General features: G+C 41.8%; 1 protein-coding gene across 2 annotated transcripts; it reads right to left on the bottom strand.

Moving 5' to 3' along the window:
- Window positions 1-101: 101 nt before the first annotated feature.
- On the bottom strand, window positions 102-10052 carry agtr1b (angiotensin II receptor, type 1b). Of its 2 annotated transcripts, XM_018673775.2 has the most exons (3): window positions 10012-10052; window positions 7674-7800; window positions 102-2163 (listed from the first exon to the last, which is right to left on the bottom strand). In XM_018673775.2, the coding sequence occupies exons 2-3, from the start codon at window positions 7741-7743 to the stop codon at window positions 965-967; spliced, it is 1269 nt and encodes a 422-aa protein (XP_018529291.1). In that variant the 5' UTR covers window positions 7744-7800; window positions 10012-10052; the 3' UTR covers window positions 102-964. The 2 variants fall into 2 exon arrangements, with proteins under 2 accessions (XP_018529291.1, XP_018529293.1); XM_018673777.2 differs by lacking the exons at window positions 7674-7800; window positions 10012-10052 and adding an exon at window positions 6348-6664.
- Between the last annotated feature and the right edge of the window lie 3881 nt (window positions 10053-13933).

The raw sequence follows: 13933 nt of genomic DNA on the forward strand, positions 1-13933 counted from the left end.
CTGGATGTCATGCTAACTAATGACACAAGACAGGATGATTTGTAACATATATATGTATATAATATATATATACATAAATAAATAAACCAACTTTAGGACTGTAGATTTTTTCATTTTATTTTCATACATTCACAAACTGTACACTTAGAGAGTAGAAAAAAAATCTATCAACATGTTTAAATACCACAAATACAACCACCACAGATAGATTGACAAAGATCACCCAACCAAGAATGTTTGTGTAGCACTCTTATTTATACAGTGTGTTACTCCCAGACCTGGAACATCTCAGAATTACAGTCTTATTATGCAACACTTATACATTTTCACACAGAGCACATCATTTGACGATACTATATAGCATATAGTCAAGTATATTAATAAATGATATGAATTTACAACATATTTTTGCTACAAATTTCCAATTCCATGTATACAGCTGTGGGCAGAGCATGCATGACTAGCTTTTTAAGTTTTTTTTTTCTTTTGCTCTTTCTGTTCCAACTAATGAAAGACCTGCTGAGCACACAGAGTAGTTATCACGGGACAATATATTACTGCACTGTATCCTTAAGATATAATGGTGACAAAATCCAACAGTACATATATATCTTATATAAATAATGGTTTCTGTGATCATGTATGGTCTTCTCTCGCAGGGAAATACTCCATTAATATATTTTTTTTTACTTTGTGACACTGACAGAGACTTTTGCCAGCAGGAATGTGACAAGTATGAGTGTGATGGTTTACAAATAACTATTCTGCAGATTGTATAAGATAGTGAATATTTCTTTGACTCACAGAGGGACATGAATACAACTTTACAGCCTCTTTCCATGGTTCAGTGCTCGGTAATACAGTTGGGGTTTTAAAAGCATGGAAAGTCTCTAACCCCGGACTCCAACCACAGACCAAAAGAGCGGGGAGAGTGAACTCGTACCCTCTTTTTTCCCCTTTTCTTTCACTTAACGTCAGAGGAGCTCTTACTTTTGGATGTTAGACTCAGTGCTTCCGAGGCACGGAAGGACAGGGCGCTCATCTTGGAGCTAATGCTCGGGTGAGGCCTGGTGGGTCCACCTGGCGAGCAGCGCAACAGCCGTAATAAGTTTTTGCGAAAGCTGCGCCCCACAAAGCCGTACACAATAGGGTTAACACAACTGTTGAAGTAGGCGATGCAGATGGTGAAGGGCATGGCGGTGTCTATGATTTCCACGATGGCACAGTTCTCCACCAGTTTCAGCTGGGTGAGCACCTCCATGAAATGGAACACCTGATGGGGCATCCAGCACAGGAAGAAGGCCAGGACAGCTGCTGCGAGCATATGCAATACCTCGTCGTCGCGGGAACGGGAGCTTTTCTGGATGTGTTTTGCCCCCAGCAGCGCCCGTCCGATGAGGCAGTAACAGGTGATGATGATGACAAAGGGCACCAGGAAGCCCAGCAAGCTTTTCATCAGGCTGATGGCCAGCCGGAGCTCTTTCAACCTCTGGACATTTTCATTTTTCGGGTGCAGAATGCCACACACTGTGGTGTTAGAGTCTGTGAGGTTGTGGACATCTCTGGTCAGTGCTGTGGGAACACTAAGCACAAAGGCAAAAAGCCAGATCACTACGCAGGTGATGCGTGCGTACACCACGGTGCGGAACCTGCGTGATCGCACTGGGTGGACAATGGCCAGGTACCGGTCAATGCTGAGTGCTGTGAGGAAGAAGATGCTGGTGTAGAGGTTAAAAATCACCAGCCCTGCGCTGGCCTTGCACAGGAATCCCCCAAAGGGCCAGTGATAGCCTGTGGCAGTGAAGGTCGCCCACATGGGCAAAGTGATGAGGAAGGTGAGGTCAGACACAGCAAGGTTGAGGACAAAAATGTTGGCCACTGTCTTGAACTTCATGTAGCAGTAGATGACGGCCACCACCATACTGTTTCCAATAATGCCGATGACAAAGTTACAGCCATAGACGATGGGCACCAGGGTGAAGATGATTTCATGGTGTCCAGACATACCGCATGTCAGAACTAACCTGTCTGTCGCTCCTGTCGTTATATTCTTCATTTTCCCTTTTTTAGTGCCAGATCCTGGGACTTTTAAACAAGGGGCCCTGTCGGCAGGGTGCGTCTGTGGTGACTGATACAGGCCTTGGGCAAGGGCCTCAGCGAGTCCTATAAAAGAAACACAACAAAAATGTCACAGGCAGTCTAGGGGAAGAGCCATCATTACCGCTGGCATGGTCCATAAACGCTAATCCACACGAGCACCCATGAAAGTGCTCACCCTACACCAGCTCATTAAAGACCTGCACATTAAAGCCATCCTGACGCTTTATGTTATTTCTGTAAAATAAGAAGCCATGAAAAACAGATGTTGTATGTTATTCAATATTCCAAAAATGCACTCTGAAACACCATTATTCAGACAGTCTGCACTCTGCCATCTCCTTTAAATCGTCTCTCAGCTAATGAATGGCAACAGTAAAACTGTACAGTGTTTATCAAATGGCCCGTCCATCTGGGTGGACTGTCAGCACCCGGAAGGAGAACATTTATGCCTTGTGTTATGACCTGTGTTAATGAAGACTGCATGGCAAAGTGTGAGCTTGGATAACAACACCATTAAACACTGAGGTACTGGGGGAGCAGAGAGGGGAGAGAAAGAGAGGGTTGAGGCTCCAGTCACTGTAAAAGACATGTCACGTTTCAAACCCTTGGTGTGCAGAGATACATTGTACCCAGCATGAGAACTTCTAATCAGCACACACCTAAACAAACAGGACAGCAGGGATTCGGCTCTGTGGAAACTTTGCTCTGTGAGAAAATCAAACCTGCGTGCTGTGGAAAATTTGCCTTGGGGCTAGTTTTTGCTTCATTTGTATGAGCAGAATGTGAAATGGGGGAAAAAAAGGACATTCTCCTCTTTGTTTAGAGTCTTTATGTTTAATAGAACAGCTTAGTGAGCGTCATTAGTGGGGCTGATGTAATAATATTAGCATAAGCCTCATGTATACCATTACTATAGCTGCTGCAAAGAAAGAAGATTCTGTTACTAATTACAAGAAAATGACAACATGTTCGTGGCAACACTGAAACCAAACAGATGTGTGGGAAAAACGCGCTCTGAATTTGTAGCTCAGAAATGGACAAACAGCAGATACTGATTATAAAACAATTTCATGGGCTGCTTTTCAGAATAGGAAGTTGGCTATTTTGCATGTAATTTTTGTATATTATTTGCTTTGAATAGAAATGTAAAACCCTGAATACCAGTTTGACTAAACTAAGCAGAGGTCTTACCACAAGATGGCATCCCAGCTTCAAGATTTTACTCTCTTTACATCTCACAGCTGATACAGTAACAGTGATATAATGATGGAAAACTTGTCCAGATATGTTGATTTATTTAGAAAATACTGAAAAGTTGCCCTATGTTTTTGAAGAAATCTAGTAGCCACTGTTGCTGTTCCAGCTACTGTCAACTACTTCCCTATCTGCATTCCTGCTGCCCTCTGTTTGGCATTAAGACAGTCTGAGCCCCTCCACCAGAACTATTTTATCTCCAAGTAAAAGATCTCCTCATTTTCCACCAGGTTTGAGTGGATGAATTCTTTTTTTAAAAAAAAAAAAAAAAACCTTCAGTGCACTAAAGCAACAACCGTATCGGTTGCAGATGTGGGGATTGTTGAGTGTGGAAGATATGTGGGTGCCAAGGGCAACAGAATAATGAAATATCTCTAAGAGTTTCCTGCTCAGACCCAAGTGCAGTAGGTACGGTAAAGTACTGACACAGATGTCACTACTTAGATTTGCTGTACCTGTGTTTTCTTTCTTTAATGATTCTAACAGTGGGTGGCTGTAAATTTAAACTGCACAGAAGAGAGCGACAAAACACATATCAGTTTCACCATTTGAGGATTTAAAAGTGCTCAGTTTAAGAAAATCTCTTGATGCTAAGAAGATTTCTGGTGACCACAAATGGAAATATGGCAGAAAATCGACACCACATGCCATTATTGGAAGGCTTGGCATTTCAACTGCCAGTATTTTTCCATGAGGGAGATGCTCAAGGCCAGGGGACATGTGTGGTGAGTGAATATAAACAAGACTGAAAGTTATTGCTGCCTATATATGTAAGTGAGCCCCATAATAAAGGTGAAGTGGCACAGGCAGAAGGTAACTCGGAAGCAGGTGATTTAATGTGGCCATGTCCAGTGTGCTATAGCTCGCAGTGAGATGGCACATTACTGAATGACAGCCATAAACCCTGGGTGACCACAGACAGGAAGGTAAACACCTACTTCACAGGGTCCATGGGCAAGCTGCATCCTCTCAGACAAGACAATGGACTGAGGCCATGTAATATTTGCAAAGACAAAGTTCACAATGAATGAAATCATGTTTAAGAGGAAGTTTGGGGACATTTTTGGTTCACAGCACGGTGGCTGACTCCTGAATGACACTGCAGTAGCAGCATTCCATTTATAATCCTACCTCAGGGTGTCTAAACACAGCCTCTTCCCGGGATCATAGGGATTTTCATAAAAAGCTAAACCTAGAAAAGTTAAAATCACAGCCTGGGCCAGCTGAGTTCCCATCAACAGAGCTATCTGCAGCTGCCCTCAGCCTGAGCATCCGTCTGCTCTGACATGAGCACCACCATCTGGCTGCCCATAGAGAGAGCCACTAAAATGTCTAGTTGATGGAGTTAATGATTTATGTCGGCCCATTATGAAGTGAGGTTCATCTTACTGGGAACACACCACCTCAGCCTCCCACCTCATGATCATCCACTTGTGTGGGCCTTTTGGTCAACAGAGCGTTCCGCAACAACCGGAGCGTCCTATTGTTGTAAACGGAACCTTAAGTTTCCTGTATCTTCTAATAAGTTACAGGACTACAAAGTTAACACCCATCTTCAATAAATGCTAGTATTAAAACTGCATTACAGCTTAATTTGTCACCATTACTCCTTGTAGAGTAAAACTGCGGCTGTCTAATAGTGTAGTGAACCTCATCTGTAGCCTCCTTCAACTCACTTCCCCTTGTCTCAACTTACAGGGTGTCACTTAAGCTGAAGAGTTTTTGAAGTAGGAAACTTGACCAGTATCAACCTCACTGACTGCTGCAGAAACTCACTAAGTGTAGCATTGCCATGCAATTAAGTGGATTGCATTGTTTTAAATACACTGACACATCAATTTAAAATAAGTGCATTTTACACATATATGCTCAGAAAGAGAAAGAACAGAAGATTTTGATGAAATGTGTGTGTGTGTGCGTGTGTGTGACACAGAAAGAGAGACAGAGTGAGAGTGACAATGTCCATAAACTAAATGAAGATTTGACTTATGCCTACAGGAGAAGAGCTAATGGAAATATTGGCTTCAGAAACCATTTTTCTGTTTACAAAACTCTTTCATGTGACTTGCACAATTAAACAGCACAAACCTCTGCCTGTGAAGCCTTCCCCTCATTTCCTGGGCTGTATTTTAAGAAATATGACACCAGCACTCTAACGTACTCAATTGATTCCCAGTCAGTAGTTTGTTAAGAGATTTTTCTGTTGCAGAACCTGATATTATATTAAATGATACACAGAAATATAAGGGGGAAATAATCACCTTTAAAGGTGAAACCCATACTGTTTAAAAGCATGGTGCTTCTCCTCCTCAACATCCCCAGTATCACTTAATTTCTGTCTAAATTTCACTTTTTTTTCTGTTCTCTCCTTCAATTACCCTTCCTTGTTATCCCATAACCACCCTGCCGTCCTTACCTACTCCCCTTTTTCCTGTCTGTCTTGGGGATTAAATTCTTCATAAGTGAGAATTTCCGAGGAGTGCAGAGCTACTGTTTATCAGGAAGTGGATCCAATTCTCTACAACAATTCGAGACCTGGCATGTCAGAGTAAACTTCAGCGTAGCCTCTATTCCCTCTCTTCGTTCGTTTGCATAAAGCAGCTCTGGATTCTTCCCCATCCCTACTGCACAGCTACAGTAGCTGTTCTAAAGGCGCTGCACACACAGGACTTTCACATGAACAACTTGAACAAACAGCTACAACAGGTGGCACAAAATAAGACAGTGAATAGATCTAACATTTTGTTTTGTTCTTACATGAGCGGGTTCCCAGGTAATCAGCGATTTTCAACAAAGGACTTATGGGAGAAATATTTACAGAAAATGAAGTCTTTTCGTTTCGGTGTTAGAACATTAGAGACGTCTGAAAGCAGCCAAAAAAAAAAAAAAAAAAAACCACACACACACACACACACACACAAAATAACACTTAAAAAAAAAAGTTTAAAAAGATAAAAGTATATTTCTGAGAATGAGGTAAAGTGTGGTCTTACCTGTGGTGTTGAACCAGGAGGCTGTTGATGCTTTCAGAGCAGGACAGTCAGAGAGATAGAGAGACCACCGCAGTGTGCCAGTGACTGCCTCTGATTTAACTTTAACTGGAGCGAGACGAGCAGGAATACCGTCTGACACACAAACACACTCTCACACACACACACACCCCCCACTACTCACTCTCTCTCTCTCTCTCTCTCTCTCTCACACACACACACTCACATAAAGAATGAATTATATTAGAGGCAGCCAGCTACGTATTGTCCTAGCCCATCTCTCTCCAGCCAACAGTCTGTGCGCACACACACACAAACAAACACACACAAGATCTTACACAATAGCACCTCTCCTCCACTTCCTCCACCTCCTCCTCCTCTGCTCTTTCCCCCTACTCCCCAAGCACCATCTTTCCTCTCCCTCTTTAAATGTCTGCTTTTTATCACTCACTTTCTCTTTCGTATGAAATTTATTGCTGCTTTTGACAGGTAAAGCTGATTAAAACGCAAAATCTAGGCCTGTTGCACAATCTTTTGAGGGCATTTAATTCAGAACTGCAGTTTAATTAACCAGACATGCACACATAATCATAGACAGCACTTTGGTTAATCTTACTTTAATATCTCGACCACCTCTCTTCTCCCACTTCTATCATCTCTCATCCCATGACAGCCCCCTGTCCCTTGTCCTCTGCACAGCATGAAAGGAATGGCCAGGCTCTGATTGTGATTGGACCTGTCGACACACTGTATTAATAGCTGCCACAAAAGCTCGCCCTTGGCTTGGATCAGGGTGTATGAGGAGCTAGAGGAGGGGGGGTAAAATTGGCGGGGTGGAGCCTGAGAGTTGGGTTACTACTTTTCTTTCGCTCCATGCTGGGCTTCCTAAAAACATTTCCCGTTTTTGAGTATGTGATTCAGTTGTCACTCATTTGTCAGACTTTATTTTTAAAGGAGGTGGCTGTATTGTTGCGAGTGTGCAAATGTGTGTGCGCCTGTGTCACTGTGACCGAGCTGACAACTCCCCATGGCAAAGCTGGCTTTGTCGAGTCTATTTAAGTGTGGTTGAGGCACTTGCTGATGGAAGTGACTAGTAAAATGGTACTACAAAGAATAAATTCATGGGCGATTAAAGAATTTGATTGGTACAAATGGGAGGCATTTGAGGCCTGCGCACTTTACGGTTGTGTAAAACAACTGTAGGGATCTCTATTTTTAGGATCTGCAAACATCCATCACACACGGCTTGGTGCTAAAGTTATTTGTCTCTCACTATTCTTTTCTTTCTCAAGGTCCTGACAGGTGTTGAGAAGTGGGTCAAATCCTCACCTCTCTTGCTGCAGTCTATCGTAACTGTCATGGAGATGGATAGTGATGGATGAGGCGAAGTGGCTGTCATCCCCTAAATCCCCTCAGTTTCAGTGTCTGCAGTGTTGACGCTGAAGAAAGCCATCACCTGGGTTAAAGACAAACGAGGAAAGAAAGGAAAAACAAACACTTTAGGCTGAGTGGAGGTCCTGTTTGGTGGCTTTTGCTCACTCAGGTGCGACCCAGTCATTTGAGAATGATCGCATTTACCGAGCTTCACTATGGCTCACAGCCTCACGGAGGTCACACAGGAGTGAAAAGGCAACAGGTACAAGGTTCTGGAAGCCATTTTGAAAATACATGACATACAACAGAGTGCTCTTCTGTATTTATTCCTGTCATTTTTAAGGAGGGGCAGGTTGAGGAGGAGAGTAACTCACTTTACACAGCAACAGAGCTATTTACACCTTCAGGGGATTATGATCAGGTTCCATTATGTCTTCAATTACTGTGAATGATAAGAATCATCCATTAGGCAAATGTTTTCTTATTGCGTATCCTGTCACAGCAATGAGAATCTTTATGGTATCAAATCAACCGCATGGCCTCCGTCTTGCTGCCACAAGAATTATCAACAATCTATATCTGACCCATGAGACCTCTCAGGAAGTGAGGAGAGAGCTATGTATTGAGCCTCGAATCTCTAACTGTTCTCCACAAAACAAATAATTCTCAGTGAGGACAGGATGTTGTTGCAACACCCCGCACTACAACATTGATTTACACTCCTCAAGTACGAGCAGAAACAGATGTCGATGATTTAAAAATGGAGATCTGGGGAGGGGGGGAGAAGATTAGGTGGGGAATGAAATTTCCTATGGGACTGTACCTTTTTAGAATGGATGGGTGGTGTTTATTTCAGGTTGTGGTTTACAAAGCAAAACTCCATGTCCTGAAAATGAACTCCATAATTCGCCCTAAAAAACACAAAGTTATTCCAGGAGCATTGCTAAATTCGTGTTGTGCAACAATTTGGACAGTACAGTAAAATCCATGGAATACGGCCATTTATCATCTGTTGGATAATACATCATTTCTAGGTGAAGTAAGGCCAGAAAGAGGACAAGGCTTCATCTCAATCGCTCACACCCTGGAGGTGCTGTAGTGGGTGATGTTCTTGCTAATCAAATCACTTTAACAAGATTAGCTGTGTTAGCACTTAAGCTGTAGTAGAATGAATTGATGACTGAGGTAATTACTGGTAGCACAGAGCACTGCGGGGAAGGATGGACCTTTTAGACCTGAACAACATGGGCACTAAAATGCCAAACGAACACACAGCCACCTGCTGAAGAAAGACAATACTCTGTGAAGTCTGGAGACTCAGCTCTAACTGTAAACTGCTAACCATTATTGACTGACAAGAGGCTGAGTCATCTTTATAAGTCTATAAATATATTTCACATGTTTACAGGTTAGTGCCGCATGGTTTCCATCAAAAGCCCATGTGTGAATTTTTTTGCATTTTAACTAGTAACAAGGCGCCAGGCTGAATTTTATTATGACAAAATTATCAGGAACATGAGATGGATTTTTCTTTCCTCACATGTTGCTCATTAGTCTCTGTTGATAAATGAAAGTTCAATTTTGCCTAAAGTACCAGTGTTTTCACACTGAGAAGACACAAGGTTCTTGAGAGAAACCCTGACCTCATATCTTGGAATAGACATGTTTTCTTAATGAGCATCACCACTTATTCTTCAAAGGTCTGTCCAACTTGTACTCCACGTTTTGATTTTCAAATAAATCTTGCTATGATACTCGTGTCCTCCCTATCGTTCCCAAATGAACTGTACACATAAACCTTTTTCACAGCAGACATTTTGACTTGTCATAGCAGGGAGAGCACAGGTGGAACTAATAACATCAACCATGGCTCACTTCCAGCTATCATAGCAGTGGTATGAACCAAATAATAAAGTTATTGGATACACCTGTGTTTGACAGGTCATAATGTATGCAGTAGAAAGGGTCTGTTTAACTTTACCTTTTAAGGTATCGCCAAGACTTATGATTGATCCACGGGGATGTAACACATGCTAGCTCAAATGTAATGACATTCCGGAAGAGACACAAACCGGTGCAAGCTAAGAAATGATAGCAAGTTAACACATGGTCACAAAATAATGCAATGAAACAATGAATGACAATGAAAGCACCCCTGTAGGTGGAGGCGGTCAATTTAAACAGTCGCTCCGCCACCACTCTCGCCATGTGAGGCAGCTATGCTAACTCTGCTGCCACTCCCCAGCTGCTAGCTGCGCGTGTTGCTAATGTAGCATTTCACAAGCTAACTCACCTGTTATCATTGCTGTCTCCTTCCTTCGGACGTCTTTTCCGAATAATAACTGTTTGGTGCTCCTCTTGTGCTGCTGGCCGTTTCTCATCTCCTCCTCGGCCTCGAATCTGAATTACAAAATACACACGTGTGTTGTTCTTGGGATTTTACTGTTGTCTTGCTAACAACTTTGTAGCGTTGGTTTCAGTGGTTATTAAACAGTCTGTCACACAATGTTCACACACATAATATTCAGCCAAAATATTTACAGAAATATTTCAAGTCTTTGATATTTATTCTTACGTTTTTTTTCTTTTCATAATCCTTTTTTTAAACTGCTGGACTCAAGCTGCTGCTAAACTATGTAGCTATGGTTACGTCCTAGTGATCACGTGCTATTTGTGGGATGGGGGGTTTAAGGGGCTGTATGCGCTATTGCTCTGCTGACTGTTTTGTTCTGCTATGCTGCTTATTTGCAAACTCTGCTCCAAAAACCCGCTAAAGAAATTGTCTGCTGCTGTCGCTGTTCATATACTGTGTGTTGCTGCATGTTGCGCCTCACAAATTCCACAGCATCTGTCTGAACTCCCCTGTGAAGAGGAAAGTTTATTATGACTGCTCCCCATTCCCCGCTGAGCTGAACTTGGTGAAAACTTGGGAGAGATGAGGTCAGAGTCTGGATACCAAACATCAATTCATTTATGTCCATGTCATGTCAGTTGGCCACAGAACTACTCATTTCTGCCATCTAAATGCCTACGATGATCGTGCTGTTCGTCTGTCTGCCATATGAACAAACAAACAAAAAATCATGAAATCAAGACCATATATTGAGACACCTTTGTTTCCATGCTGTCACAGAAGTAGATGTTAATTAAGGCATTTATCAGCTTAATTAGCCAACCAATTAACAAATACTTATGTTGAACTACTGGTGTGATTACAGTGTTACAATAGAACATATGAGCCTTGTGTTTATGAGTGATGTTGGGGGAGCTGTGTTGTTAAGTTGACAGTGGAAAATACTATAACTGATGTACATCTGGTCTGCAGTGTTAAAGGCTATAAAATAAACTCTTAAAGCATGTGTTGTGGTATTTTGTTGCCTGTAGTGTAGATAATGGAGGCCGGACTCCAGTAAGCACCAGAACACCTTTTTATAACATGTATTTTGTTTAATGGACCCACAACACTCTCATGCTTTGTATAGACATAACAAACATCCATCTGTACAGAACTAATTTCTGGGCTCTTGACAGCCTTAAATATCCAGCACTATATAAATCACCCTGGGATGGCCCGTAAGGGACCTGTCCACTGTGACTTTAACAAGCCTTTTATTTTCTCAGTGTGCTGTGTAGGTGTCAAGGACAGCTCTAGCACCATCCCTCTGGTGTGCAGTCAAGGCTCAGAAAATATTTACTACATCTCGCACACTGAATGGACCCTGCCTTGTTAACGTTGTTGCTCGCATGTGCCTGACTCAAAAACTGTGCTTGTGTGGGAGGACGAGAGGGACGTGGACGAAGAGTAATGGAACAGAAAGTGTGTTTTGTCACATCAGCTGTGTTTTTTTTGTGCGTGTTTGTCTTTAGTTAGTACTGTAAGGAGTCAAGAATATGTGTACAACCTGTAAGCACACTGGTTTTGGACTGACCTTTTGAGTTTAATTTCCTGCTTAGCGTCACGGAAATCAATGACCCAGAGGTTAACCCTGGAGATGTAAAATTATGTAGCTGCCACACTCCTTGATTGGAGCGAAAAAACAGATATGTCCAAAGACAAAAAATCTTTTACACAAACAGGAAGCGCCCAAGAGATTGCGGGAGTGGTGGGAAGGCCTTTAACAGGCCTCTAGGAGTCACATTGTTTAGGTCTGGGCTCCCCAAGGTTGCCTTTTTACATCTACACACAGGGAGGGATGGGAAAATACTGGCGGGGGGTTGCTGAGGGAGGCTTGCAACTTCTCCTTTTTGTGTAACCTCTCCCATGATTATTTTGAGTTCTTTATTAGATCTGTAGAGGATCAAAAAAAAAAAGAAAAGGAAAAAGGCACGTGTACTTCCTTCCAGTCCTGTAAGGTTTATCAGTCGGATGACATTTGAATTTAATAAAACGGTGAGCTGTCATGCAGACGTGTTTTGCTTCCTTAAGGTACGATCTGTTGAGCCATAGGAGCATTATAGACTAAGATAATGGAGGAAGAGGCAATGTTGCCTTCAAGCAAGGAAGTGAGTATGCTGCTCTGAAGGTTTGATTCTATTTATTAAAGCGCTTTGTCAGTACATTCAGACATCTCAGACACAGATTGGAAGAGTGTAAACAAATAAATTTCCTTCTATGTTCTTTCATTTGAATAGTTCCTTACTTTCTTTTCAAGTCAAATGCTCAACTTTAACTTTAAAAGTGAATATAACAGTAGTAAGGATATTGTTGTATGGCCTTTTAACACACACTCTTGGTATGTGTTCCTGCAGTAAGATTCAATGTGTGTGAGTGTACGTGTGCCTGCATGTGAACATATGTGAGTAAGACAGAAGTTTCACGCACATACTGGCGCACTAAGGGTCTGGAACCTGTTATGCCCTGGCAGGCTTTCCTTATGTAAACAGTATGTGAACAGCATTGAGTTTTCTTTCTCACCCATGTCCCTCTCTCTTGTTAAAGACCCATAACCAGGCAGGGGACCATTGCCAAGGAGTTGTGGAGTCAATTCAACCCCAATTAAATCCTAAAATGAAACAAATATTGATAATAATCATCCATTAAATCACAACTGGACACTAAATTGTGCTTTTTGTATACATCTGTGTGTGAATATATTCAAGACTGTGGGTGTAAGCTGAGATACTGTACATACTGTCCTTTTCAAACCACCTCTGTCCACGCTGCTGCTCTACAGGGCTGCTGGGGAGTTTGGGCTCAGCTGAGTCAATAGCCCTGGGGCCCTTCAGCCCGTATAAACACCCCCGTCCTCCAGGAAGAGAGTGCCTTGCGCCATGCTGGCGATGTTTTGTCATGTCCTCATCTCTGTAGTAACAAACAGATTAGTCTTTGACAGATGTGTTTGGAGGAAACGGTTCAGACTTTGACAACCTGGTTGTATCACAAATAAATAGGCTTTCTTTATTATAACATGATTTTTAATGGGAGCAGTATATAATGCACTGAAAACAAACCTTGGTAAACTTTATAACCTCCACTGGACAGAAAATAATAACAAAAAAATCCACTTGAAAACACTTGCCTTCTGTAGATTTGAAACATGGCTCCTAAACTTTGTTGTTTCTTTCTAGGAAAGTGAATCTGTTGGGATCAGGTTGGTTCATGGCAGCTACATAAAGAACATGGCAACTAGTTTTCGTGCCAGTAGAAGAACTATCAAAACATATTTAAAATCCACTCGTCCTTTCTGTTCTCCACCCATCCACGATATTTGAATCAGTCATATATTGTCCAAAACATGTCTAAATACACAGCTTCTATCTCAAATTTGAAGTTCTTTCTTGTTCCTAAGCAGGAGCATGCATCGGTTTCTGCACAGCAAAGAGTCTTCTGCTCTTCCATTGGTCAAGAGAACTGCTTCATCTCATAGAGTTTTCATGTAAAAGAGATCTAATTACACTCTTGTGTTAAAAATATCCTGTCAATATCCTGCATCATGGTTTATTCAGTGCAGAACACATCCTGTGACTTTGATCACCTATTTGAAATTTCTCCTCAAACTAGAAATGAAATCCAATGTTTTAGGACTATGAATGTTAGGTGAAGTATGATCAGAATTATACTTATAATCATAATTAGCATTATTATCAAAAAACACTATTGTGCTGACAAATGTGGCCTCTATGGGCACTTCCTAGTTAACATTTTACAATCTGTGCAATTAATTTATTTGTGCTTTCTGGGAAATTATCACTTTCAGAAACACTTGTATTAGTAC

This window comes from Lates calcarifer, linkage group LG24, assembly GCF_001640805.2.
Source record: "Lates calcarifer isolate ASB-BC8 linkage group LG24, TLL_Latcal_v3, whole genome shotgun sequence".
NCBI classification, from domain to species: Eukaryota; Metazoa; Chordata; class Actinopteri; family Centropomidae; genus Lates; species Lates calcarifer.